Source organism: Nuphar pumila, chromosome 14 (assembly GCF_984573655.1).
Source record: "Nuphar pumila chromosome 14, dmNupPumi1.hap1.1, whole genome shotgun sequence".
Classification (NCBI taxonomy): Eukaryota; Viridiplantae; Streptophyta; class Magnoliopsida; order Nymphaeales; family Nymphaeaceae; genus Nuphar; species Nuphar pumila.
This window is the reverse complement of record NC_143262.1, coordinates 70,952,199-70,978,336: the sequence shown is the minus strand read 5'-3', so window position 1 is coordinate 70,978,336 and position 26,138 is coordinate 70,952,199. Positions and strand designations below refer to the sequence as shown.

The window sequence follows — 26,138 nt, the reverse complement described above, 5'->3', positions numbered from 1 at the left end:
CATGACTATAGATGTATCTTGTGATTTTTTTTGCATTTTCTATTGTATCTTTAAATATTGATATCTTTTCAATATCTTCTAACATCAAATCCAAGCAATGTGCCGTACATGGTGTCAAAAAAAATGTTTTGTTAACATATTCTCAGCTGCCACATAATTTGTGCATTATCTTGTAATGAATTGCACCAAATTCTCTTCACAAACTTCTTTAACTTCTTCAATCAACTTACACAAATTTTCAGCAGTTTTTTTCATATCATAATATACTTCAAAAATATTGTCCCTGATGAGCTATTCATAAGAAAATTTATTAAATTGCCTCCCTTGATATTTGTCCAACCATATGTCATAATGTTGCAACCAACTTTGGGTTATTATGTGTTTAACTCTTTTAACATTTCATGAGTAGACTCTACCTTATACTTCAAAATCCACGTTCTGATATCGTGGTAAGAAGGTGGTTTGAACCAAGGTTGTAAGTTTTGTATTGTTACCCATATTGGTCGGGCTCAAAGTAACATCGTATCGTAAATTTGTAATAAAAAATTTCTAAAATATCCAAAAAAAATCTAGAAAAATTAGAAAAAAAATTTACCAAAAATTCTAAAAAAATCATATCACATAAAACAATGATGAATTACACAAAATACAACCATAAAATTTTTAAAATATGTTATATATATATATATTACATATATATGTCTATGTGTCTATCTACATATATAAATATATATTTCTTTTGTAAATACCCACTGGGGGTAAAATAGTCCTTATACATTTTCACGCAACTTGTATTTTTCCTTTTCTTTTTCTACTTTTTCTCTTTTCTTCCTTTTTCCCTTTTTCTTTTTCTTTTCTTATTTTCTTTCTTTTTCACCTTGGAAAGGCCCCCCCTAGAAGGACGTTGGAGCATCCAACGGTCATATTTATGACCATTGGAAGGGCTCCAACGTCCCTCTAGGAGCCCTTCCAAGGCCTCCTCTTTTGTCTATAAATAAAGGGGTTTTCCCCATTGTAAGCTAAGCTTCTTGTGAAGCCTCATGTGAGTGAAATATATTTTTTCACCTTATTTTGTGTGTTTTACCACTTTTGTGGTTTATTGCAATCTTGCTCATTAGTAGCTTCTTGTGTATATGCGTGCTCTTGTGCTTGCACTTGGAGATATCGCCTCACTCATTTGGCACTTCATTACAAAAATCGCATATAAAGGCAACTATATAATTTAAATTTTAAACACAATTAAAACCTTAACTAACAATATTAAATTCACATCAAAGTCATACTAAAATTTCACAAGTCATAACTAAACTACTAAGAGTTCATGATAACTAAAAATATTACATTTAACCTATGTCACACGGACTCGGCTAGGGAGGTGCCGCACCCGAGTCGACACGCCCCGACACGGGTGCGGACACGGTTGCGACTTCGGACTCGGCCCAGACTCGGTCAACGCCGAGTCGGACTCGGTCAAAGAGTCGAGGCCGAGTCCGTCCACATTTTGGACTCGGTCAATTTTGACCGAGTCCAAAAATGTCCATTTTTAAGACGAAAAACAAAAAAAAATCAATTTTTATATAATTTTTTTTTAAAAATATATATATAACCAGACTGCAATGCAGTTGCACAGTCACAGACTGTGCAACTGCAACTGCACAGTCTGACTGTGCACAGTCTGTGACTGTGCACAGTCTGTGCAACTGCACAGTCTGTGACTGTGCACTGTGACTGTGCACAGTCTGTGACTGTGCACAGTCACAGACTGCATTGCACAGTCTATGCAACTGCAGTCCATTTGATTGGGGATGTGTGATCTTTAAGGGGAAGCGTGATTCCTCCAACGAAGGGTGAGCTGCCTACTAGAAAGTTGCTTCTCAGTGTTCAGGACCAATACTTTGAAATATCTTTCAATTTATCAATTTAAAGGAATATAAATACAATACAACCAGGATTTAGCCAGAGCAAAGGTAACTGAAACATGAATGTGCCCTCTTCCTGTAAGATGTATATTTTCATATGCAAGTCATATTTTCTCTACTGAAAAACTTGATATTTTTATATATTCATGTACTGATAAATGACAATGAAATTGCTAATAAATTTTTTCTGTTGCTATGTTGTTGCTTCTATATATATATATATATATATATATATATATATATATATATATATATATATATATATATATATATATATATATAGCCGAGTCCCCGTGTCCAAAATTTTTGAAATTGCGCCGCACCCGTGTCGCACCCGCACCCGCACCCATGTGACATAGCATTTAACCAACGTCTTACATGCCAATCTTCATCCCTAAAGTTTTAAACTATAAAGATCCTAAAACTAAACTATCTGCTAGAGCCTATTTGCCAAACATTACGACAGTATTTCCTCAGTGTTGTATCAACCTGCCGCGCAATGATCTCTTTATCTTCGATTTTTTTTTTTTGGCAATTGGGTCATCGTCATCATCTTCAGAATTTGGAACAATGGTTGGAAGTTCATCTTTGCATTTTTGCAAAATTCTTCGAATTTCTTCTAGTTCAGCAATAACACCAGCACAAAAAGTGGTAGGAATAGATGTAGAATCACATGGACGTACATTTTGATCTTGACCTGCAATATGTTGCTTAAATCTATGAAGTTCACCTTTAATAATAGCATCACAAAACAGATCTCAAATTCAATGGTGACCCTAGTCATGGCACAACATCAATGCTTCTGCAATATTGCCATGTAGGATCATCTCTATGACATGAATGTGAAGATGACATCGAAGGATCTAAAATAAAATATAACCAATTAAAAAACTCAATAAGCAAAGAATAAGAAGCACCAGACACACTTTTATCAAAAACACTCAATAAGCAAAGAATAAGGATTTTATACATTAACTCACTTCCTTGATTGAAAAAATGGTGGAAATGCTCTCTCTCTCTCTCTCTCTCTCTCTCTCTCTCTCTCTCTCTCTCTCTCTCTCTCTCTCTCTCTCTCTCTCTCTCTCTCTCTCTCTCTTGCGCACGAATAGGTCCCCAAATCGATTTCACGAAACCTAGGGTGTGTGGGTTCCCTTCTAACGAACTCTAGACATATTGAGAACTCGACTCTCAAGAGGCCTTTTAAATCCAAAATGAAAAAAAAAACAACTTTCGGCCTTTTTTAAATGCGATGATATTGTATCGTGTGATACACCCGATATGAGTACGATACACACTCGTATCACGATACAAGTGTGTATTGTATCACAAAACCCAAAAGTAACGATATACGTACAACCATGGTTTGAACCCTCATAATTTGTAACAACTTCTAGTATTAGACCAAAATATGGACTGTTACAAAGATTGCATGAGAGGGCATTGGCATAAAAAAACCTCTGATGGCAAGACATACGTATTTTTTATCATCCCTTTTAAATGCACTATTAATTATGGTATGTTGTGCTTCTTTATGTATAAATTGGTCTATGAGACCAGTTGTGCTTTTTTTGCCATACTACTTGATCCACTAACATTCACATTATCGACCGCTAATGATGTTGAACCAAAATAAACACTCTTACTAATTTTGCTCAACTCTTTGTGCAGTTTCTTAATGTTCTTCGCCAACAATCTGAGGTTGGAGCATAGTTGACATCCATCGGCTTTATTCATAGGGTCACTCCATAACCTCTTCGAAGAAATCAGTTCTCTCCCAGCACGTTCCGCTATCCCGTCCACTAACTTTGTTCCTCCTCTTGTTTTCTTTCCTTATGGTTCCTTCAATAATTCTGAAAAAACTTTTTCACTTCAGGTGGAACCCTGTCGCATGGCATTACACTATTTCTTATGCCAGCTAAATGATATTTCAACCTTGAAATACCACTTGTAGTCTCTCTGACAATAGTTGCATATTATATGCCTCAAATTTCTTATCCTTTGTGGCATTTGAAACTTTAGTTTCATGATCCCATCCTACATCTTTTCTCATTGTTCAACTACAACAATGCAAATGAAAATTATATATAGTAATCATAACTCATAAGAGAAGAGTTCTAGAAACAAAGAATCAATTACCATTTACATATAAAGCACAATTTGTGTTATAAAGAGTTATAAAAATAAATAATCAATCATAAGTATATATAAAGCACAAATAAGGAGGTAGATAAACAAATCAATGAATTACTAAATCCACAAACAATCAATGTTGGTAGATAACATGAAAATCTAAAACAAAAACAAAAATATATATAAAAAATAATTTTAAAAAAAAAAACTTCAACCAATGTCATCTTAAACAATAGCTCCATTGTTTAATAGTAGAAACAAATATTTCAAGTGCAAATCATGGAACTAAAATTATGTACGCAAAAGAATCCAATAAATAAAAAAATTCCATTGATTAGCTAGAGCTCTATTCTCGTATACATGATTGTCAAAGAGGAAATCATTAAGCAACACATTACGCAGCACCAAACAAGACACACACACACACAGAGAGAGAGAGAGAGAGAGAAGTTTTGAATCCTTTTAATTTAATATTAGAAGATTTTGATCTTTGGATGGACCCGGATAGTCCATACATGAATCCAAAAATGTAATTGATTGCGGGTCCCCATGTAGAGGATCCAAACTCTCAATCTTTTTTTAAAAGCTCACACTATCACGCGTGAGGCAAAATTGAAAAAAAAATAAGAATGGGGTGTTATACGTGGAAGGGTTCATTATTGAATCCTAATAACGTGATACTCAAAATAAATAAATAAACATGAAACATCAAAAAGGAAAGGAAGAAGTGGGGGGGGGGGAGGAGGGACGTGAAACCCCCTTATTCACACAAAGTGGGGGAGAAAAGGGGGAAAACCGACCCCCACCTCTCACCCATAAGTCTTCTTCCCCATTTTTTCTCCAACCTCCTCTCACGAAAATACTTAAAGGAGAAACCCCAACAGGCGTGAACCCCTCTCTCTCTCTCTCTCTCTCTCTCTCTCTCTCTCTCTCTCTCTCTCTCTCTCTCTCTCTCTCTTACACGTCCAGTGAAAGGCTTCACGAGATCACGGCAGCAGGAGGAAAAATAGCAAAAAAAAAAGGTAGGATTTCTATTCTATGTTTTGTTTAATGTTCGAGGATGTGGTGCTCTGCGTTTTCAAGATGCATCTGAAGGTATTCTGCGTTTCAATACACATCTGAATGTGTTCTGCGTTTTCAATACACATCTTAATGTGTCTTCTTCCCCACAGGTGATCAGTGAAGTCGGCTAGCCCCTGAGAGGGCACAAGGGTCACGCTTGATTTTAGACGGCTTCACCTATGGATAGAGTGACTCTTCTTTTTGTTTCTTTCAGTTCTTTTGTTTCAGTTAGTTGCTATTTTACTTTCAGTTGAATGTGAGACTGACATTGATTCATGAATAAAAATGTTTGGTTTGGTTCTTTGTGGATGATAAATGTAAGTCCCTTTATGGTGTTTGGTTATCCAATTAGAATTGGAACTATGAGGACCCCGGGTCTCAAGGAAGTTTTCCGCACTGAATAAAAAAAAATTTGCATTTTCAAGGGGTATGAATTGGGGTTATTACATATATGCATGCTCCTAGTCATCTTCACAAGAAAGGTGTTACTAGAGTGTTGAGGTACTTGAAAGGGAACCCTGGAAAGGGAATTTTGTATGTTAACCATGAGCATTGTGAAGTGAACATTTATACAGATACTGATTGGGTTGGATCTCCCAAGGACAAAAGGTCCACCACCAGGTTTTGTGCCTTTGTTGGAGGCAACTTGGTCATGGAAGAGCAAACAAAAATGGTTGTATCTCGGCATAGTGCAGAGTCTGAATACAAAGCTATGCCTTGGGCATAAGTTAAGGAATGTGGATAAGATCAGTGATAAATGAGATGTATCTGTGATCCTCTTCCCATGACATTCCATTGTGACAACAAATTTGCAATTCAGGTCGCTACAAATATTGTGTATCATGAAAGAACAAAACATATTGGGGTAGATTGTCATTTCATTTGGTAGAAATTGAAGATGGAACATTTAAAGCATTTTATAAGAAAACAGAGCAACTAGCAGATATCCTTACTCTTGCAACAAATAGAGGAAAACATAGAGAAATGTCAAGCAAGTTAGGGATGTTAGACATATTCATCCCCAACTTGTAGGGGAGTGTTGTATTAGAATATGGAATATGGATTGGATATGGATCCGATAAAGGATCCATATCCATTCATGTGTTTTGTTTTGTATTCTAATGTAACATGTGTTACTAATACAGGGCACTTTTGTCCTTGTAAAAATTATTATAACCCTATTAAGACTAATGAAGCATTACTGCAGCCATCAAGTTAACAGTGGCTGTCGATTTCTGAAAGCTCTCTCCTTTCCCTTTACTCTTTCTCATACTTTCAGTAGAACACGTCGGTTCATAAGCAAATTTATCATGGTATCAGAGCAGCGGATCTTCTGGGCGTGAAAGGCTTTGCTCAGTTCACGTGAAAATCGACTTCTCCCTGCCGTCAACAAGCAGCAGAACTTCTGGCTGTGACAGGCTTGCTCAGTCGATGTGAAAGTCAACTTCTCCTTGCTATCAACAGGTCTCGTTCTTCTTCCTTCTTCTTTATCCTATTTCCTTTCTGTCGTCATCATCTCCTTATTGCCTTCTACTTATTCTTTTATCTTCGTCTGCTTTGGATTTCTGTCACAGATCTGAAATATTTTCATATCTGCTGTCTGTTTTTAACAGATCTGAAATAAAATTCAGATCGGTTGTCGCTCCCTTATCTTCAGACATACTCTTATCGCAGATCTGGAAATATTTCAGATCTGCTATTTCAGCATCCATTTTCCTTCTTCTACTTCTTTACTTTCACTTGCTGAACCTCGCTGTCGCAGATCTGAAACATATTCAGATCTGTTGTCGTTCGTTTCATGCAAAAGTCGAGTTCTTCTAATTTCATAAACCCGAGTCCCTGTCTGTATGAATCTGGTTCCATTCTTTCCTGCGAAAGACCAGATTCACATTACTGCTGATCTGGATTTTGTCTGTCACGCCTACCCTAAAATATTCTTTCGTTTCTGTTACACACCCTAAAATTTCCTTTGTTTCTGAACACCGAATTATTGATTTGGTTTCATTCTCTCCTGCGAAAGACCAGATCCACGTTACTGCTGTCCCAACATATTATGTCACGCCTGTCCCAACATATTCTGTCAACCGTGTCAGTTTATGATAAAACAGGCCAGCATCAGTCATTAGTATCTTTCGTTTTGTCAACAAATCTACAAATGGATACTTCAGCCAACTCGGGTCTCTCTTCCAGCTTCCTGGGGCAATTAGTTTCAGAAAAGCTAACTAGCAACAACTATTTGACTTGGAAAAGGCAGATTGCCCCTTTTATTTGGAGTCAAGATCTTTCAAGCTACTTGGATGGATTCACTCCAATGCCTCCAGAATTTATCACAACAGAAGCCAAAGAGGATGGAAGATTGTCGAATATTATTCGCAACCCTGCATTTATCACTTGGATGAAGCGCGATCAGGCCCTCGTCGCGTACATCACTTCCACATTGTCACAAGAAGTCTTGATTTCCATTCCTGATGATTGCACATCTAAGGTTTTGTGAGACTTTAGCTCAGACCTACTCTCAGATATCAGAGGCTAAAGTGTTGTTTCTTAAACGCGAATTTCAGATGTTAAGAAAGGGTGCAATGAGCATTATTGAATTCTTAAATCAAGTCAAAAGCATCACAGATCAATTAGTCATGGTTGGGTATCCAGTCTCAGATAAAGAAAAGGTGCAGCAGACACTGAATGCCCTGGGATCAGAACATCATGTTCTTGTTACATCCTTATTATGTTTGCCTACGTTGCTCAGTTTTGAGGAATTACGCGCCAAACTCTTTCAGTACGAGATGATACTGAAAAGCATGTCTGAAGCTTTAACAGGACAATCATCTACGCATGAGGTCCTTGCCACAGGGGTGATAGCTGATTGTGCACGAGGAGGACATGGCAGAGGCAAGGGAAATCCAATCCAGGGTGGACGAGGGTTACTACCTACACCAAATTCCACTGTCAACTTTTCAAAGAATGTTCCCACATGCTATCAGTGTAACAAACGAGGTCATATCAAAACCAACTGCTGGTTCAACCCAGCGTTTTAAAACTCGCCAAGTCAACTCGTTGACTCGGCTGACTCGGCTCGGCTCGGCTCGCCCCTCCAGCGAGTCAACCCGGCAAGGCAAACTCGGTTTGCCAAAACTCGGGCTTGACTCGGCCTGACTCGGCTTGACTCGGCCTGACTCGGCTTGACTCGGGCGAGTTTTGGGATGTTTGAAATTTGTTTTTTGAGTTTCAAATTACAGTTTCGAAATATATAAGTACATATATTTTAACAAGGGTTACCCCCAGATTTTGTATAAAAAAGAAAATAAAAATCATTTAAAGATAAAAAAACATTTAAATCCATAGAATAAAATTGCCATGTTGTTCGAACTACTGTTCACACTGTGTTATCAACTTATTCTAGCAAAATATTTTAAAGAAATGATTCTCACTATATATGGCAGGTCAATTGTGCCTATGGGAAGTCATATTTAGGTTTCATCATCCATTTGTTATGTGAACAAGCATTGTACATATTCAAATATTAGTAGTCTTTTTATAGTTGTGCCATTAATATATTTCCTGCATAGTTTTATACATGAGAAAATTGCTTATTTATGTTGATATTGGGCATTCTGTAAACTTTCAATATGCACATATATCCCTGTTTTACATTTATGGATTTGTTAGAGAGGGAATTAAAACTTTTAAAACAAGCTAGCATATATGATTGGCCATTTTAGGAACCTTAGGTAGTAGCAGACTGAACTCATGGTGACCAAATCCTCTAATTCAAGTCATGAATTAGTCAAAGTGCTTGTATAGATATCAAATTCAATTATTCAAGCAAACCTCTATAGCTCTTTGCAGTTGTTTTTATATTCTTACAGACATTTGGAGACTATGTTTACTCAAAAACATGGTTTCAGACAAATTATATATTGTTTTTCTTTTAAAATCAAAAGTTAACAAAACACGGTCTGAGTCACCGAGTTGACCCGCCGAGTCATGAGTCAATAAAGAACGAGTCGAGTTCCGAGTCACGGGTTTTAAAACCTTGGTTCAACCCACAAAATCAGAATAGAATGCAAAATACTAGAAATGTTGGTACATCAAGAACTGCAAGTACATTTCAGGTCAGTGATGATGCTAAGGATCTTTTACTATCTGCAATGGCCAACTTGAATCTGAAGCAGAATGATGATGGAATATGGTATGTTGACTCTGGTGCAGCAACCCATGTCACTGGCAATGCAGGTAAGTTCTCTACTTTGACTCCCTATTTTGGTAAATCTAATATTGTAACCAGAGATGGGACTCACCACCCTATTCCAAACATAGGCAATGTCCACATTCCTTTGTCTGAGTCATCTATCCCTTTATCTGATGTTGTTCATGCATCGAATATAAAGAAAAATATTGTCTCTGTTTCTAAGCTTATTGATTCTACCAATTCATCTGTGGAATTTACTCCTACTTTTGTCTTTGTCAAGGATCTTCAAACGAAAGAGATGTTCGCTAAAGGAGAGCAACGTGGAGACATGTATGTCTTTAATGAAGATCCAGCCTCCAGTGTCCTGAAGCCCAAGTTTGATCTCGTCTCTAAAAGCGTCCTAAGTACATCCAAATATAATAAATCAGATCTCTGGCATTCTCGTCTTGGTCATTGTAGTCAAGTCCTTATTGAAAAGTTAGTGTCCAATGGTTTTCTTTCAGAGTCTGTTTCATCTTCATTGAAGGATAAAATATGTCACATTTGTCAGGTCTTCAAAAGTCATGTACTCCCTTTTCATCAAATAAATAAAAGAGCCTCCATGCCCTTTGAGATAATATGTTCTGATGTTTGGGGCCCAGCCCCCAATCCTTCCTCTTCTGGAAGTAAATATTATGTATCTTTCATTGACAGATTCTCTCATTTTACCTGGATATTCTTTATGAAACACAAATCAGAGGTTTTTCTCATTTTCCACCACTTTCATGCCTATGTTAAAAATCAATTCTCTCAAAATATTCAAATTCTCCAATGTGATGGAGGTAGTGAGTATTCCTACAAAGAATTTTTAGATTTTCTCCAAGATAATGGGATGCATCGTAGAGTTTCTTGCCCGTACACTCCACGACAAAATGGAATTGCTGAACATAAACACAGACATATTGTGGAAAGTGCAATGAGTATGATGCATGAGAGTAACTTACCTATTAGTCTTTGGACTGAAGCTTTTCACACTGCCACTCATGTGATAAATCGTCTTCCTATGCCTATTCTTGAAAATCAATCTCCCTATTATGTTCTCTTTGGTGCATATCCCAATTATGATGAGTTACGAGTTTTTGGATGCACATGTTATGTACATATCGACAAATCCATGAGGACTAAATTTCAGGACAAAGCCTCTATATGCCAATTTGTAGGTTATGCAGATGAACACAAGGGTTACAGGTGCTATGATCCCGCCAATAAGAAGATTAGAATTTCCAGAAATGTTGTTTTTGATGAAAATAGTTTTCTGGGAAAAGAAGCAGAGGTCAATCGTGAACATATTAGTGCAGTTGCTAATTGGTATGATCTATGGCTTAGTGCTGAACTTATTTCACATGCTGTCGAGCATACTATCTTGACCCCTGAAAGCATACATGGTGAGACCGTTTCAGATGATGCATCACAAACAGAATGTCTGAGATACAAAGGTAACATGTATACCAGGAGACCCAGAGAGCAAACAAATGTACCTGCTAAAGAACACATAGCATTGTCTAATAACAGAGAAGCACCAAGAAGATCAGGCAGGATAAGGCATCCTTATTGAAAAGTGGGTTAGTTATGACAACTTTTCTTTGGACTTTCAGATTTTTCTATCCAAGATTGAAAAACACGATGAACCACTTGGTTTTCATCAAGCTATCCAATCCAATAAATAGATTGAAGCGATGAATGAGGAAATCGAGCCACTTCATGAGTGTCAAATATGGGAGATAGTTGGTCGTCCTCCAGATAAAAATGTTGTTGGTTCCAAATGGGTTTATAAAATTAAATATAAACCGGATGGTAGCATTGAACGGTACAAGGCACGTCTTGTAGCCAAGGGCTTCACTCAAGAATATGGTCAGGATTATGATGAGACATTCAGTCCAGTGGTGAAAATGGGAACTATTTGCATTATACTTGGCTTGGCAATTGAACATGGCTGAATTCTTAGTCAGCTTGATGTTAAGAATGCATTCCTTCATGGGGATTTAAAGGAAAAGGTTTACATGGAGCAGCCTCAAGGTTATGCAGAGGGAGACCCAAAAGAATATGTATGCAAATTAACCAGAGCTTTGTATGGTTTGAAGCAAGCTTCTAGGTCATGGTTTGAAAGTTTCTCCTTAGAAATTCAGAAACATGGTTTCTTTCGTTCCCAACTTGACCATTCTCTGTTTATATATAGGAATGGTACCACTATGGTTTTCTTACTCATATATGTTGATGATATTGTGATCACTGGTAATGCTCCAGACCACATTCAACGAATTAAAGTTTTATTGAGTATGCGGTTCAAAATGAAAGACCTTAGGGAACTGAGATATTTTCTTGGTGTAAAGGTGGACTGACAAGATGAAAAAATGTCATTAACTCAACACAAATACACTCTTGATCTTCTGGCTAAAGCAGGAATGACAGATTATAAACCTCTACCCACACCTAGTGTTGTCAACCAAAAGCTCAGTATTTGTGATGGTGAGTTATATCCTGATGCAGTCAAGTATCGCAGTTTAGTGGGTATGCTACAATACCTTACTTTTACTAGACCAGACATTGTATATTATGTTAATTAAGTATCTAAGTTCATGCATGAACCAAAGACTGGTCACATGGATGTTGTCAAACGCATCATTCACTATCTAAAAGGAACGGTGGGTGATGGACTCACATATATTCAATCTTCATGGAAGTCACCAAAACATGACATACTGACCTATACAGATGCAGACTAGGCAGGGGATCCAGATGAGAGAAGGTCTGTTTCAGGATACTGTGTTTTCATTGGGAGAAATCTTGTCTCATGGAGTAGCAGAAAACAGAAGGCTGTGGCAAGATCTAGCACAGAGGCAGAGTATAGATCTATAGCAGCTGCCACAACAGAAGTGACCTGGATTAGGCATCTACTTACAGAGATGGGAGACGATATCTCAAATTTGACACTTATGTGTGATAATAAAAGTGCTATACAAATTGCATTCAATCCTATTCATCACAGTCGGACTAAGCATATTGAGATTGATCAACATTTCATCAGACAAAAGATAGCAGACACAGAGATTGAACCAGTTTATGTGCCTTCAGAAGATCAAGTTGCCGATATGTTTACAAAAGGTCTTACAAGTCATCGTTTCTGGTATCTGAAGAACAAGTTGCACATGGTTCACTCCCATGCACAACTTGAGGGAGGGTATTAGAATATGGAATATGGAATATGGATTGGATATGGATCCGATAAAGGATCCATATTCATTCACGTGTTTTGTTTTGTATTCTAATGTAACATGTGTTACTAATACAGGGCACTTTTGTCCTTGTAAAAATTATTGTAACCCTATTAAGACTAATGAAGCATTACTGCAGCCATCAAGTTAACACTGGCTGCCAATTTCTGAAAGCTCTCTCCTTTCCCTTTACTCTTTCTCATACTTTCAGTAGAACATGTCGGTTCATAAGCAAATTTATCATGTTGAAGAGAATATAGTTGTCCAAAACCATTGACTATGTTTTGTTGATTTTCTTAATGCATAGTTACACACATATTATGGGAGTATTTTTGTCTTTCCCCAATTTTTTTACCTACAGCACATGCTTAATAAAAGAAAGGGTCAATAGACCCTAGTATGGTTTTTTCCCCCCTTCATTTCTTCTTCCTCCTCCTTGCTTCTTTCTTCTTTTCTTCTTTTTCTCTTGCTGTGCAGTAAAGCCTTGCTTCATGCAAGAAAATAGTGAAACAAGAAAAGAAACAATGATATGAACATACACGGAAGAAGTGACGCTGTTGAGAGTGAACCCTAGCTACAATATGGAAAGCCTTGCTTCCTGCTTTTTCTCTTGTTGTGCAGTAAAGCCTTGCTTCATGCAAGAAAATAGTGAAACAAAAAAAGAAACAATGATATGAACATCCACCAGTCTCTTTTTCCTATATAGGTTCACTTTTAAAACCTAAAGTCAGTTTGCACAGAGAAATCCCCCAAGAGCTAGTCTCATCCTCTCTTGACATCGGGTATTCAGAAATTTCACTTATTATAGCAGTTCGACAGTGCATACCAGCAAGTGTGAATTATTCACTCCCTGCTTCAGTCATGAATAGTGCTCAAATGATGTTCTCAATTTGATTCTGGATTTCTCTTCAACATTATGTGTTTCTTTGCATCAACTAAAGAGGTGATCACTTGTATCTCAAATCTGTGTTCCTTTAATTCTAGCTTATAAATCATTTCAAGAATAACGATCCATTTTTATTACAATGAACAATAGATACTGCATCCTTTCAAGCACTTAATCACTAGCAAAACATTGCAGAATATGCTGCAGCTTTGGGAAAAGGGTGAAAAAAGGAGTCTGCAAATGGGCAAGAGACATTCTATACCAGAGTTGCCAGTTGGGGAAGCGGGAGCGGGAAGCGGAAGCGGGAAGCGAGGCACATCCAATTTTTAGGAAGCGGGAAGCGCGGGACGACTTAGAAGCGAATCAAGAATCGTCTCGGAAGCAAGAAGAGAAGCGAACCGGAAGTGACCTAGGAAGCGAGGGGGAAACGAAGAGGAAGCGAAAAAAAAATAAAAATGAAAACACAAAAAATGAAAAAAGGAGGGAAAGCGAGGGGGAAGCGCGCTTCCCAATCTTTTTTGGCGCTTCCCAGCATGTTTCGGAAGCACTACGTTTCATGCTTCTGAAAAGCGCTTCGCAGAAGTGCGCTTCCCCATGTCCTATGGCGCTTTCGGTAACCCTACCCTATACTAATTACCCTTGTAACCAAAGGGCCTCTTGAAATGACCCTATCAGCACTGTGCCTTTCAGTTGAAGCAGTTGTACCCACAGCATCAGCCATGTTGTGGAACTAGGAAAGCCATCTGACACAAACAACCTATGAAAAGGAAAAGAAAGACAACCTATGAAATTGTGAGCAACAAGAAGGGTACATACAATTGGATGATCCATAAGAACCATCCATGCTAATGCCAAGTGCTACCTTTGCAAATCTCAGCTTCACCTCAAGCGAACAAAGTAACATCTCACATACCACATACCCTTCCACAATTGACATGTAAGAATGGTAAAAAGCTTGAAGGTCCCAACAAGACTCCTAGAAGATGAAAAGCTGCTTCAAAAAATGCAATGGTAAAAGGACACCACCACCTCACTCTCAACGTGATCAAACCTTGTACAGTGTAGCAGCTTGAATTTTGGAACCTTAATTTCATGGCCTACCCATTCCACCAGAAGCTTCCACAATGGAACTACACCCCACAGATAGCCAAAAGAGCATTCCACCTATTAGTCGAGAGGCATCTATCTACATCTTCCCTTCAATCTAAACTAAGAGAGGTGTTTCAGAATGAACAACAAGACCATGTCAAAGGTGGTACGCTTAAGTGCTGGTCCTTGGTGTCTTGGATGGTGCCATATCTAGATATATTATATATTTCTATGCAACTTTTATACTTCCTACATATTTGTGTGACAATCCATGCATTTGTTGAGCCACACCATCACATCTGTGTGGTAACAGCAGTACCAAAGTCATACTACATTCTAACACCTGTACCTGTGCACCATAGATCACCACTAATATCTCCTGTTGCGTCCAGGGAACATCAAAATGGAAGGCCTCTCAGAAAATACAAATCACATCCACCTAAATTACTGAATCTCATATGATTCTTTATCCGCCATATCAACTCAGCATGTCTACATTGGGTCACATCCCTTTTGACGCTAGAGAGGAGCTTAGAAGGCCAGGTGACCACGAAGAGATCCAATTGCCACATATATTACCTACATCCTGCACATCAAATGTGAAATGAACCCTAAAAGGAAAAGGAAAATAGAAGCACCACCTAAGAAAGGAAGCAGATCAGGTCATGCTGAACATGAGCGTTTTTGCTCATGCCAACATCGTGGCCGTCCGATTTGTATTTTGAAAAGCTAAAAAATCAACAAAACTAAGTGGCATTCATCCAAAATGCAAACAGACGGCCACGATGTTAGCATGAGCAAAAACGCTCATGTTCAGCATGACCTGATCTGCTTCCCCTAAGAAATGATCTGCAGAAAGAAAATGTTGATTCATAGGCAAGGAAACATTGACTAAAACTTCAGACCCCCTCGAAGGTAAGAAGAAGAAAGGAATACCATCGTCTAATTATTCCGACCAAATTTTTTACAACTGAGAAAGCACAAGGTATCTGGTGACCACAAAAGTTAGATATCATCTTTTGAAGTTGTAAGAGAAGAGGATCAAACTTGATTGATGCTTCAAGTTATGGTGAAACATCAGAAGGACAAGGACCAATTTTCAACATGCGAAGAGTATTTTGGTTCCTTAACAGGGTGGCTAAATTGCAGCTGGTTTTTCCTTGAGGAAGCCCTGCACAATCACTACCCACTCTCGACCAATTCTAAACAGAGGACAATGTTCTCACTCTTAAAGTGAGACCTAAATTCCCATGTCTCGTGGAGATATTTCTCAGATATATTCAAACCATCAATAACCCTGTTGATGCTTTATACTATCAATAACCTACCAGAAATATACAAAAGATAATCAAATCCGAAAAGTTACACGCCTTGAAACAATCAAAACCAACATGGAGATATGGATACAGCAATCCCAATAAGTCGACCACCAACCTAACAAATCACCGACTTAAAGCAGCATACTCAAAATTGAAGTAAATAAACGATTTAGAACAAGAGAAACAAGTTAGCTTCTGCATATTTGACATCATGATGCTTAACTCAAATCAAAATCAACCAAATGCAATACAAACACAAAAGAAACACTCACCAAATGCACAATGGATGTACACAGGCTTACTTTGAGCCCTCTTCCTGCACGCCCATCGAACGGCCAATTCTATCTCGGACGGCTGGGGCGCCCTCGTATCCCAAGTTGGTATGCATATATAAGCATTCTTGGAGAATAAAACGCTTCTGGGGAGCTCACAAGTGCAATCTACAACAGCTGGGTCACCGGGTGGCGCAGAATCAAAGGGGGAAGGCCATCCCCCAACGTAGATACCGTCAATTATCTCATTGTAGAGAGGCTCCCTCCTCTTCAACCTCCTCAAGTAGGCATATATCCGGATGAAAAACAGGTATGGGCCGAACAGAATCAACGACCACAGAGGGAAGGTACCATCGGGATTCTTCCCCAGGAGCAAGGGAAGGTTGAGCGATGGATGAGAAGCGATGGAAACGAGGAATGACACGAAGGAAGCGTGCAGGAGAGGCATGGAAGAGAGGGCGAGACCGATGCCTCTGAAACCGATAAAGGCGACCAGCAGGATGGTCGCCTTCAATCCTACCAACAGAGAGATGCCCATCAATTTCTGCCCGATTTCCACATCTTCCCTTCGGTTTCTCAGACACCCAACTTGGGTTTTGTCCTTCCTCTTGGGTTCTCTTCTAACATCCAACCAACCGCAGATCTCTCTCCCTCTCTCTCTCGACGTGCGTGACTGTGTGGGTGTCTAGTGGAGAATAGCTCTAGACCGTTGGTTTTTGGAATGGATGATCCAGATGATGGCCTCATCTAAGCCTGTCTTTTCGCAAACTTATCGGCCACTGAATGAATCAAAGGTTTGACCGTGAATGGCAATGGTGCGGTTTGGATCTGTTATCAGATCCAACACAATTAGTTTGATGGGATTTGGTGAGAGCCCTTGGGATCTGGTTCGATATGGATCCGGTAAGGATCCATAAAGATCGCGGTTCAATAGAGATATAATTTTTCATTAGGAACCTGTAGAATGAGCAAACCTTGAAGTGAGTAAGGTGGGGTTTGATCAAGGTTTCATTCCTGAATCCTTTTGAGACGTGTTTCGGTGTCCAGAGGAATTCCATTCTCCTCCTTGAAACAAGGGAGGACAGGACACCACTGGACGCCTTTGAAAAAAAAAAAAAAGTGTCATTGAGTGTTCTTGTCCAGGGTAGTCCGTGGAGTGGACAAGACAGGACATGGTCTTATTGTCTTCTCCTGTCCTTGAATCAAACACCCCCTAAAGTCTGGACTCTGATCAATGAAAGTTAAACGAAGTGATATACAAATTCCAGTAGAGAAGACTAAAGGAAATAGGGAATAGCCACAAAGGTGTTATTTATGATATATTCTGTTGAATGAACTCGTGGTTATTTATGATATATTCTATTGAATGAACTCATGGTTTCGCAGAAAACTAACACATCAAATAAAAGGAACCCCATAACGAAGTTCAGATTATGCAGTCGTCTCAAAGTCAATAAGCACTTTATATAAGGATGGGAACTACTAAGACCTGACAATCTGAAAAAAGATAGTATACTCCAATAGTTACCAAAAAAACAAAATAGATGTGAGAGGCTCATGAAGCAGAAGCAAGGAAGTGAGTATTAAAAGGTAGTGCAAAGCAAGAATCTGTGTACCAGTGCGGAGTGATTATGAAAATCCATGAGAAATGAAAAGAAGCACATTTCAAGCAATATGAAACGGGGGCATTTGTGAATAAGAAATGACATGAAAATGAATAAACAATAGAAAATCAAATGCACTCTTTAATACGAAAAACATAAAAAGTGAGGGGGTGTGGAAATAGAGCTGGTAAACAATGCTGAATGAACCGAACAAAGGGTGTTAAGGCTGGGCTCATTTCTTGTGTTGAGCCGAGCCGAGCTTGAGCTCATGAAAAAACTAAGCTAAATGAGCCAAGCTTGCTCATCTAAAAAAAATTTAAAGTTGAAAACAATAGTATTTGGACCCTAAACCTGCTAAGTCAAGTTCAAACTGGCTCATTTATGAAAAAAATAATTGTTTCAAACTTGTAAGCAATAGGATTTGAACTCTAAACTTATTGCTAACAGGCCAAACAGATGTAAAATATATTTATTGTTAATAAATGAACTTATACGAGCCAAACCGAGACAAACATTGATTGTTCAAGCTCGAGCTTGTCCATCATATTTTACGAGTTCAAATAAGTTCTTTACAAGCCGAGCATGAGCCAAGCCACATGTTACAGTCCAGAATATAATAGGGGATCCAAACGCCAACCACCTATACCGATAGGGTGTGGTTCCCAGGATGGTGATGTGAAAGCTGAGGTGGCTTCTTTAATTAAGAGAAGACTAATTGATTCAGAATCTCAATCAACAGAGGAAAAGCCAGACACATGGCACCACTAGATAGCAAGTCAATTAGCTAATTGGCTCCCCACCAGTAGAAGCGTAAATCTAAAGAGTCTCAGAGAACGTCCTTCCTTCTAGAAGATAATTAGATAGCTTTTTAATTAAGAGTTCTTAATTAGTTAAGTTGATTAATGTAGAGTCTTAATAAAATAGGCGTCCTACTTTAGATGAGTTATTGACTTTTTTAATTAGATAAAACATGACTTAATCGAGACTCAACCCCAGTCCCCTCTATATAAAGAGGTCTAGGGTAACTCATTGAATAAATGAATTGAATTAGTGAAGTCTCACATCTCTTTCTCTAACTCTCTCTCTATATATATGTCTTTCTTCTTCTTCTCTCTCTCTACTCTCCTTCTTCTCTTACGACCTCAGATTCTCTTTGGACCCCTCTACATATCAGATCCCTAAGGGTTGGATGTCCAACCCTTCATTGAAGCTTGAGCTTTTTTAAATGCATGGATCGTGTGTTTTGCTCTTTCGACGAGTCGAATGACATCTCCATATTATAGATCATGTGTCTGTATTTCAGAACATGTGAGACCTTATACCAGACTGTTACAACCCTCCTAGATACTTATATTAGTTCTTCTTAGCTTTAGTATAACTTTAGTTAACTACCTATATCTTGAAACCCAAAACCACATCTCATCGAGTGCTCAAAACACTCAAAATTGCTATACCGATACATTCTTATTATCAACAATCTTTTCTTAAGTTTAGGTCATATCTCAGACCTTCACACACATCCCTAGGTGACCCTATAACCCTTGGACCAGAGCATCTTAGTTCTGGATCAAAACTACACCCGAAACGTTTACCCAATCTAAACTATAGCTACCTGATTTAGCCGATTAACCTTGTTTTTGTCATTTCTCCCAATCTGCAACCACAATTACCCTTATACCTCTTCCCCACTGTGCCCAGCAAGGTTCTGTACTACCAACACATGTACAACAAGTCTCACGATCAAAGAGTCTCAAGTTTGATCATCTTGAGTCAATCAGGCTCAAATTAAAATACTCGTCCATCGAGAATTTGAATCTACCTTCTCAGAACCATCAAATTCAAAATTTTCAGAGGACCTAACACTTCCCAAACTTGTGTGGAAAGCAACAAAAAACTAGAGAAACCCTAAGAAAGCAAGGAAGAATTAATTTGGGAAGACAGGAGAGAAGCGAGCTTCTCATAAAAGGGAAATAAGCTTCCTAAATTTTTCTCTCATTTTGAGAAAGAGAGGACCTTCCCGCTTTCAAAGCATATTTATGTTAATGCAAGCTTCCCATGTAGCAAGAAGCTTTCGACAACTATGGCATACTTATTACATGTGCCTCTAGGAGCCACCACTTGTGAGTCAGAACAAACCACAAATTTTTGCTACCAATGTCATGACATCTAAAACAATTAATATGTAAATTGAGTTAATATGACCAAAAGCGAAATTCACACAAAATTTGTTCATATGCTTAAAAGGAACTGATGGTGCAATTCAGCCGGGAGCAAATTAGTATAACAGGTCAATGCCCATGTACACCTCACAAATGGCCTCTCAAAATTGTTCAAATTACAGGACGAAAGCATATGCAAAACCAGATCAAGGACATGAAGCTTTAGTTCCTTGCAGTATATTAAAACAGTTTCATCAGTTTTTTTTTTTAATAATAACCAATAATACATATTGTTACACAATCACAAATGGTTGGCAGAATACTGATGCAGAGCAGGATGGAGGACCCAGATCCATACAGCCTGACTCAGGCAGTGGACCAGATCTACACCATGGGATTGGAGATCGGACCCAAGTAGTAGACCGAATCCAGATTCCTGTACCGAGACGCGGAGGAGAGGTCCTGCTGAGTACCTACACCAGACGAGTACAGAGAGTATAGGCTGGGATGCCCCAGATCCAGTAGCACACAGAAGTGGTCTCGGGTCCATACCGGACCTGAGACCCAAATCCAACTGAAGCCTTTAAAAGATCATCCTAGGGTTGTGTGCGGCGACACAAAAATTTATTGACTCTACCGCAACTTTTGGGTTTTTCCTTTCTGCTTTGCTCAATTGCCTTTCTCTGATGTTTTTTTAATTCGTTTATTCCTTGCAGTCCAGCCACTTTCTATTTGAGTTTTGTCTTCTTCATTTCTTTAATTATAAGCATTGTCAATCATCAAATAAAGTGTTGTTCGGACCCATTGTTCCGAGCCTTTCTTGGTTTCACATCGATTTTGTGTTATTGCTTGTTGCCCGACTTTACATTGAAGAAGCAGCCAACAGTTGCCCGTTAGCAGCACAATGTTAATCCCTTCATTGCAACTCAACCTTCAGTGTTGGCATCCACGAGGTTAGTTGTTCTCTCCCTCTCGCTGCATCAAAGTGGTATCAGAGCACCGACGTCCACCTTCATCAACGTGATGTCTCATGAACTGAAGACTGATCCGGGAAGTGGCGATGAACTGGAGGAGATCAGTACCAAGGATCCAATGATGCGCATGATGGAAATGATGACAAAACTGCAAGAAAACATGTTGTGCATGAGTAAAGAGGTTGCAGGGGTATCGAAACGGCTGGACGGAATCGAGGGCCGACTCGTCGCCCTAGAATCGTCAGCGAAATCGTGCCCTACGACAACCCAAAAAATGGGTACAGCGGTGAGAGATGGCGCAGTCGATCTCATCAACGCAGCAACGAACGACCCAAGCCAATTGAACCGACCATTTACCGTGCAGCCTGGGGACTTCGGGGGGGATCCGCGTCGGACTGCCAATCGCGAGGCACCCCAGTCAGAGGTATCGTTCATGAACTAGAGCTCGACTACCAATCGAGGGTAGTGGTTGTCCACCCGACCCTCGAACCCATGGGAGACCCTTCCGTCGTGAGCCTGGGTACGCAGGTTGGGTACTGAACCATGACCCATGGGCCGCAGGCTAGACGTGACCTGCAGGGCCCGAGCTTGACGCAGGGTCGAGTCGCAGGCACGCCTGCGCCAGCCCGGGCCAGCACGGGCCTGTTGACCCTCCTGACTTCTGTGCACGGGGGCTCGATCGCAGCCCACCAACAAGCAACAGGGGATCATCCCCCATGGGTCAAACCGAATCCGACCGAGTCCAGTCAGGATTCGGGATTATTTGGGCTCAGACCCGGTTCCCGTGGGTCATCCTTTGGGTCCCTAGGGGCGGGTCCGAGTCTCGAACCACCTTACCCGACCAACCCAGTTGGGTTTGGCTTGTGGTTCGCCCTGAACCAGACCCAACCTGTTATGTTTCAACCCCAAAATGGTTCCAATGCCGATCCAAACCCATATCAAACCCAAACAGAACTCCCGTTTGAATTTGAGCCTGGTCAAAACCAGACCCATAATCATATGGATCGTGGGTCGAGTTCAAACCAAGTCATTTATCCCCACAACTCGATCCTCGATCCAACCTATCCAAATCTGGGTCCGACGAATAGTTTAAGGGGAGACCCGACCCACATCCAATCTGGCGAATCAACCCAATATTATACCAATCAGACTCAATACTTGAACCCGAACCAACCCATTAACCAAATCACGATCCATAACCCAATACTGTATCCGACACAATACCACTACCCTAGCCTGACCCATAACCCAAACCCATATTATCCCATTCCTACCCACCTAGAGCCCAAGACCTGACCAGTCCTTCCACCTATAGCAGGACCTCTTGTCCTACTGGTACCACAACGCCGGCTGCAGATGGCGCCCCCTCACGGGTGAGCTAGGAAGAGATAGATTCCTATGCAGATTTAGTAAGGACCAACGCGGCCAGAGTGCCGACCACATGTCGTCGAAGTTCGCCAACATCAATTACCAGGAGGGCAGTATCGTGGTGAAGGAGATGAGATCATGATGGATGATGATGCCTTCTGAAACAAGTACCCCACAGGCATGGTTGAGGCTCGTCAGCAGAGAGCACCAAAGCGCCCCTCCACGTACGGGGTGAAGCTGGAACTTCCAGAGTTCGCAGGTCGGTTTAATACGGACCAGTTCTTCGACTAGTCTTATGTCGTCCAGTTCTTCTTTGACTACCACGATGTCGTTGAACACCATCGTGTCTCCCTAGCCTCTACTCAATTGAGAGGCCTAGCGCAGACATGGTGGGTTGAGCTGCAGAGGTTGAGGGAGCGACAAGGACTACAACGCGTAAAGACTTGGGTGGAGATGCAGAGGTTGATGCAGTCTAAGTTCGTGTCGTCAGATCACGCTGAGGGAGCCTACAAAGAGTACCTCACCTTGCGGGAAGGCACTAGTATTGTGGCGGAGTACACTGTTGAGTTCCATCGTCTTTCCCTACGAGTGCAGATCGAAGAGACCGCCCGCCAGCAGGTCATGAGGTATATTTCTGGACTCCATCCTGCTATTTCTGACGATTTTAGTTGTTTCACAGTCGAGTCATTAGATCAAGCAAGTAGTTATGCCATGAATGTGGAGGAGAAATTAAAAAGGAGGCAGGAACATAGGACACCTCGTAGTGATCAGTTCATTCAACCTAAGTCAAGTTTATCAACCAGAAGAGCGAGCTCCCCTAGGAAAGAAGACTCAAAGTCCACCCCTGGAGTCGATCCTAGCAAACCCGATCAGTCTGGACCCATGTACCACACCTGATTTAAAGGTAAGCCCACTGAGTCCATCGTTCATTGTTTTAGGTGTCAAGAGTTAGGTCATATTGCGTCCAAGTGTCCCACCATGAGTAAGAACACCCATCTGGCAGAGGTCATTGTTGAGTCTGCGTCCGATAGTGAGAGCGAGGGTGAGTCACCTGTCGAGGGAGATAACAAGATGAAAGTCATAGAGTTTGATGGCAGCATCAAAAATTTGTTAATCATCCGTCATGTTTTGACCACATCCTGAGAGTCGGTACAGACAAAATGGTTGCAGAATAATATTTTTAGAACTTGGTGCAACTGTGAGGGGTGCGTGTGTGATGTTATCATTGATATCGGGGCATGCAAGAATATGGTGTCTGAGAGTGTTGTATCCACCTTGAATTTAAAAATAGAAAAAGTATCCCAACCTTATAAAATGACATGGTTCAAGAAAGGGAACGAGATACCCATCACCCTGCGTTGTCTAGTTTGGTTCTTCATGGATGAGCATTACCACGATGAAGTGTGGTGTGATGTAGTCCCTATGAGCGCATGTCACATCCTTTTGGGACGTCCCTGACAGTTTGATCGTAAGACCATCCATGATGGCCGTAGGAACACGTACACATTTGTCTTTAAGGGTCATAAGATAGTTCTCCTTCTCACCAAAGAGACCGAGTTTCTCCGGCTAGTGAGCCTATTTGACCGATCTTACCTCTTTGGGCTGCCCGAAAATTGACATCTTTCTCCTACATTCAATGTGTCTGATCTAAATGCTTACTGTAAAGACAACAAATCGTCAGAACCGACTTCTTCCCAACTAGGGAGAATGATGCAGAGCAGGATGGAAGACCCAAATCTATACAGCCTGACCCAGGCAATGGATCAGATTCACACCATGGGATTGGGGATCGGACCCAAGTAGTGGACCGGATCCAAATTCCCATACCAAGACGCGGAGGAGAGATCCCGCTGCGTACCTACACCGGACGAGTACAAAAGTACAGGCCGAGATGCCCCAGATCCAGCAGCACACAGAAGTGGTCTCAGGTCTGACCGGACCCGAGACTCAAATCCAGCTGAAGCCTTTAAAAGATCATCCTAGGGTTGCGTGCGACAACACAAAAATTTATTGACTCTACCACAGCTTTTGGGTTTTTCCTTTCTGTTTTGCTCAACTGCCTTTCTCTGATCTTTTTTTAATTAGTTTATTCCTTGCAGTCCAGCGACTTTCTTTTTGAGTTTTGTCTTCTTCATTTCTTTAATTGTAAGCATTGTCAATCATCAAATAAAGTGTTGTTCGGACCCATTGTTCCGAGCCTTTCTTGGTTTCACGTAGATTCTGTGTTATTGCTTGTTGCCCGACTATACATTGAAGAAGCAGCCAACATCAGCTCGTCAGTGTTGATCTCTTCATTGCAACTCAGCCTTCAGCGTCGGCATCCACGAGGTTAGTTGTTCTCTTCCTCTCGCTGCATCAAATACCTAATTGGACATTTTGGAAGCATGCATTTTGATGTTCTCTAGTAATGCACAATTTCGAGGCTTAAACATCTTTTCTTCATAAAATCTGTTTTCATATGCAGGTGTCAAACTTGGGCACTACATTTGTCATTCAACGAGACCGTTTATATTGACGAAGCAAGTGCATTATTCTTAGCATGCAGCAAAGTATACATGTAAATTGGCATATAATGCTGATTTAAATCTTGTGTAGATACAACAAACCATAAAACCAAATATCCTCAATAGCTCAAATGCTCGATTTGCAAGCTTGCTTCTTAGGTGGACAAGATCATGATAGAACATATGCACCTGGCTTTTGGTTCCTCCACGAGGAGAGCAGCCTAAGCAAAACTGGAACTACAACGCACGTTAAACTTCAAGTTAATTTTTAGCATATAAAGAATAAATATGAACAAGAAGCATGGAGCTAAAACTAAAACTTCACCCAGAATCAAACACCAGGTCAAAAAAAGGCTTTCGGAATTTCAATTACCACAAGAAGGGTATAATATGATATGTAAAAAGATTATACTCCAAACAGATAAGCATGCATTGAGATGCTAAAACTTAGTCAAAAAGCCTAATTCAGTATCACTCATTCACTCTCCAAAGGGCAAATTATCATGTTTGTGTAAAAGTTCCTAAAATAGATGGATGCAATAGAATAGTTAATAAGTGAAAATAATGGTTAGCATCGGTGTTGTGAAAAGCATTGAGGCGTAGCCAGGCGCTCCACCAAAAACCGAGGCGAGGCGTAAAGCGTAAGCCTCAATTTTTTTTTGAAAACTTTTAAAAAATATCTAAAAATACAAATAATAAAGAAATGCTTTATTAATGAAATAACAATCAATAAGAAATAGAAAATCTCAAATAAGTACTAAAAATATGAGATTAACATATAAAAGTAACTAAAAACTGATTACATAAATGAAAAATATATGAGATTAACCAACAAAAGTTAAAATATACTAAGAAACTGATTACATAACTGAAATAACTGAAAAATATATGAGATTAACCTACAAAAGTTAAAATATATAAGATTATTCTAATAAATATGAGATGAACATATAAAAGTTACTTTTATATGTTACTTTAAGTAACATATAAAAACTGATTATATAACTGGAAAATATATGAGATTAACCAACAAAAGTTAAAATATACTAAGAAACTGATTACATAACTGTAATAACTGAAAAATATATGAGATTAACCTACAAAAATCTTATTGATTATGTCTTAGAAATCTTTAAAATATATATATATATATATATATATATATATATATATATATATATATATATATATATTTTTTATTGTGTCTCAGGCTTGTGCCTTGAGGCACAGAGGGCCGTGCCTCAAGGCAAGGCGTGCCTTTTGCGTCTCAAGGCGCGTTTTTGATAACACTGGTTAGCATGTTTTCATCACCATTATATATGATCCCCTTGTTGATCCCCTTGTTTCTGTACATTTATTCACTTTTTATTTTACGTCTCATAGAACTCTGTATATACTTGAAACCAACATTT

At 39.6% G+C, this 26,138-nt stretch overlaps 1 protein-coding gene across 1 annotated transcript in view; it reads right to left on the bottom strand.

The window, feature by feature from the left end:
• LOC149816944 (uncharacterized) overlaps window positions 1–16,791 on the bottom strand; it is a 36,744-nt gene extending 19,953 nt beyond the window's left edge. The window contains exon 1 of the mRNA XM_089986754.1: window positions 16,118–16,791. Coding sequence (XP_089842880.1) covers window positions 16,118–16,655 — 538 coding nt within the window. The 5' untranslated portion in view covers window positions 16,656–16,791. The remainder of the gene's footprint in view (window positions 1–16,117) is intronic.
• Between the last annotated feature and the right edge of the window lie 9,347 nt (window positions 16,792–26,138).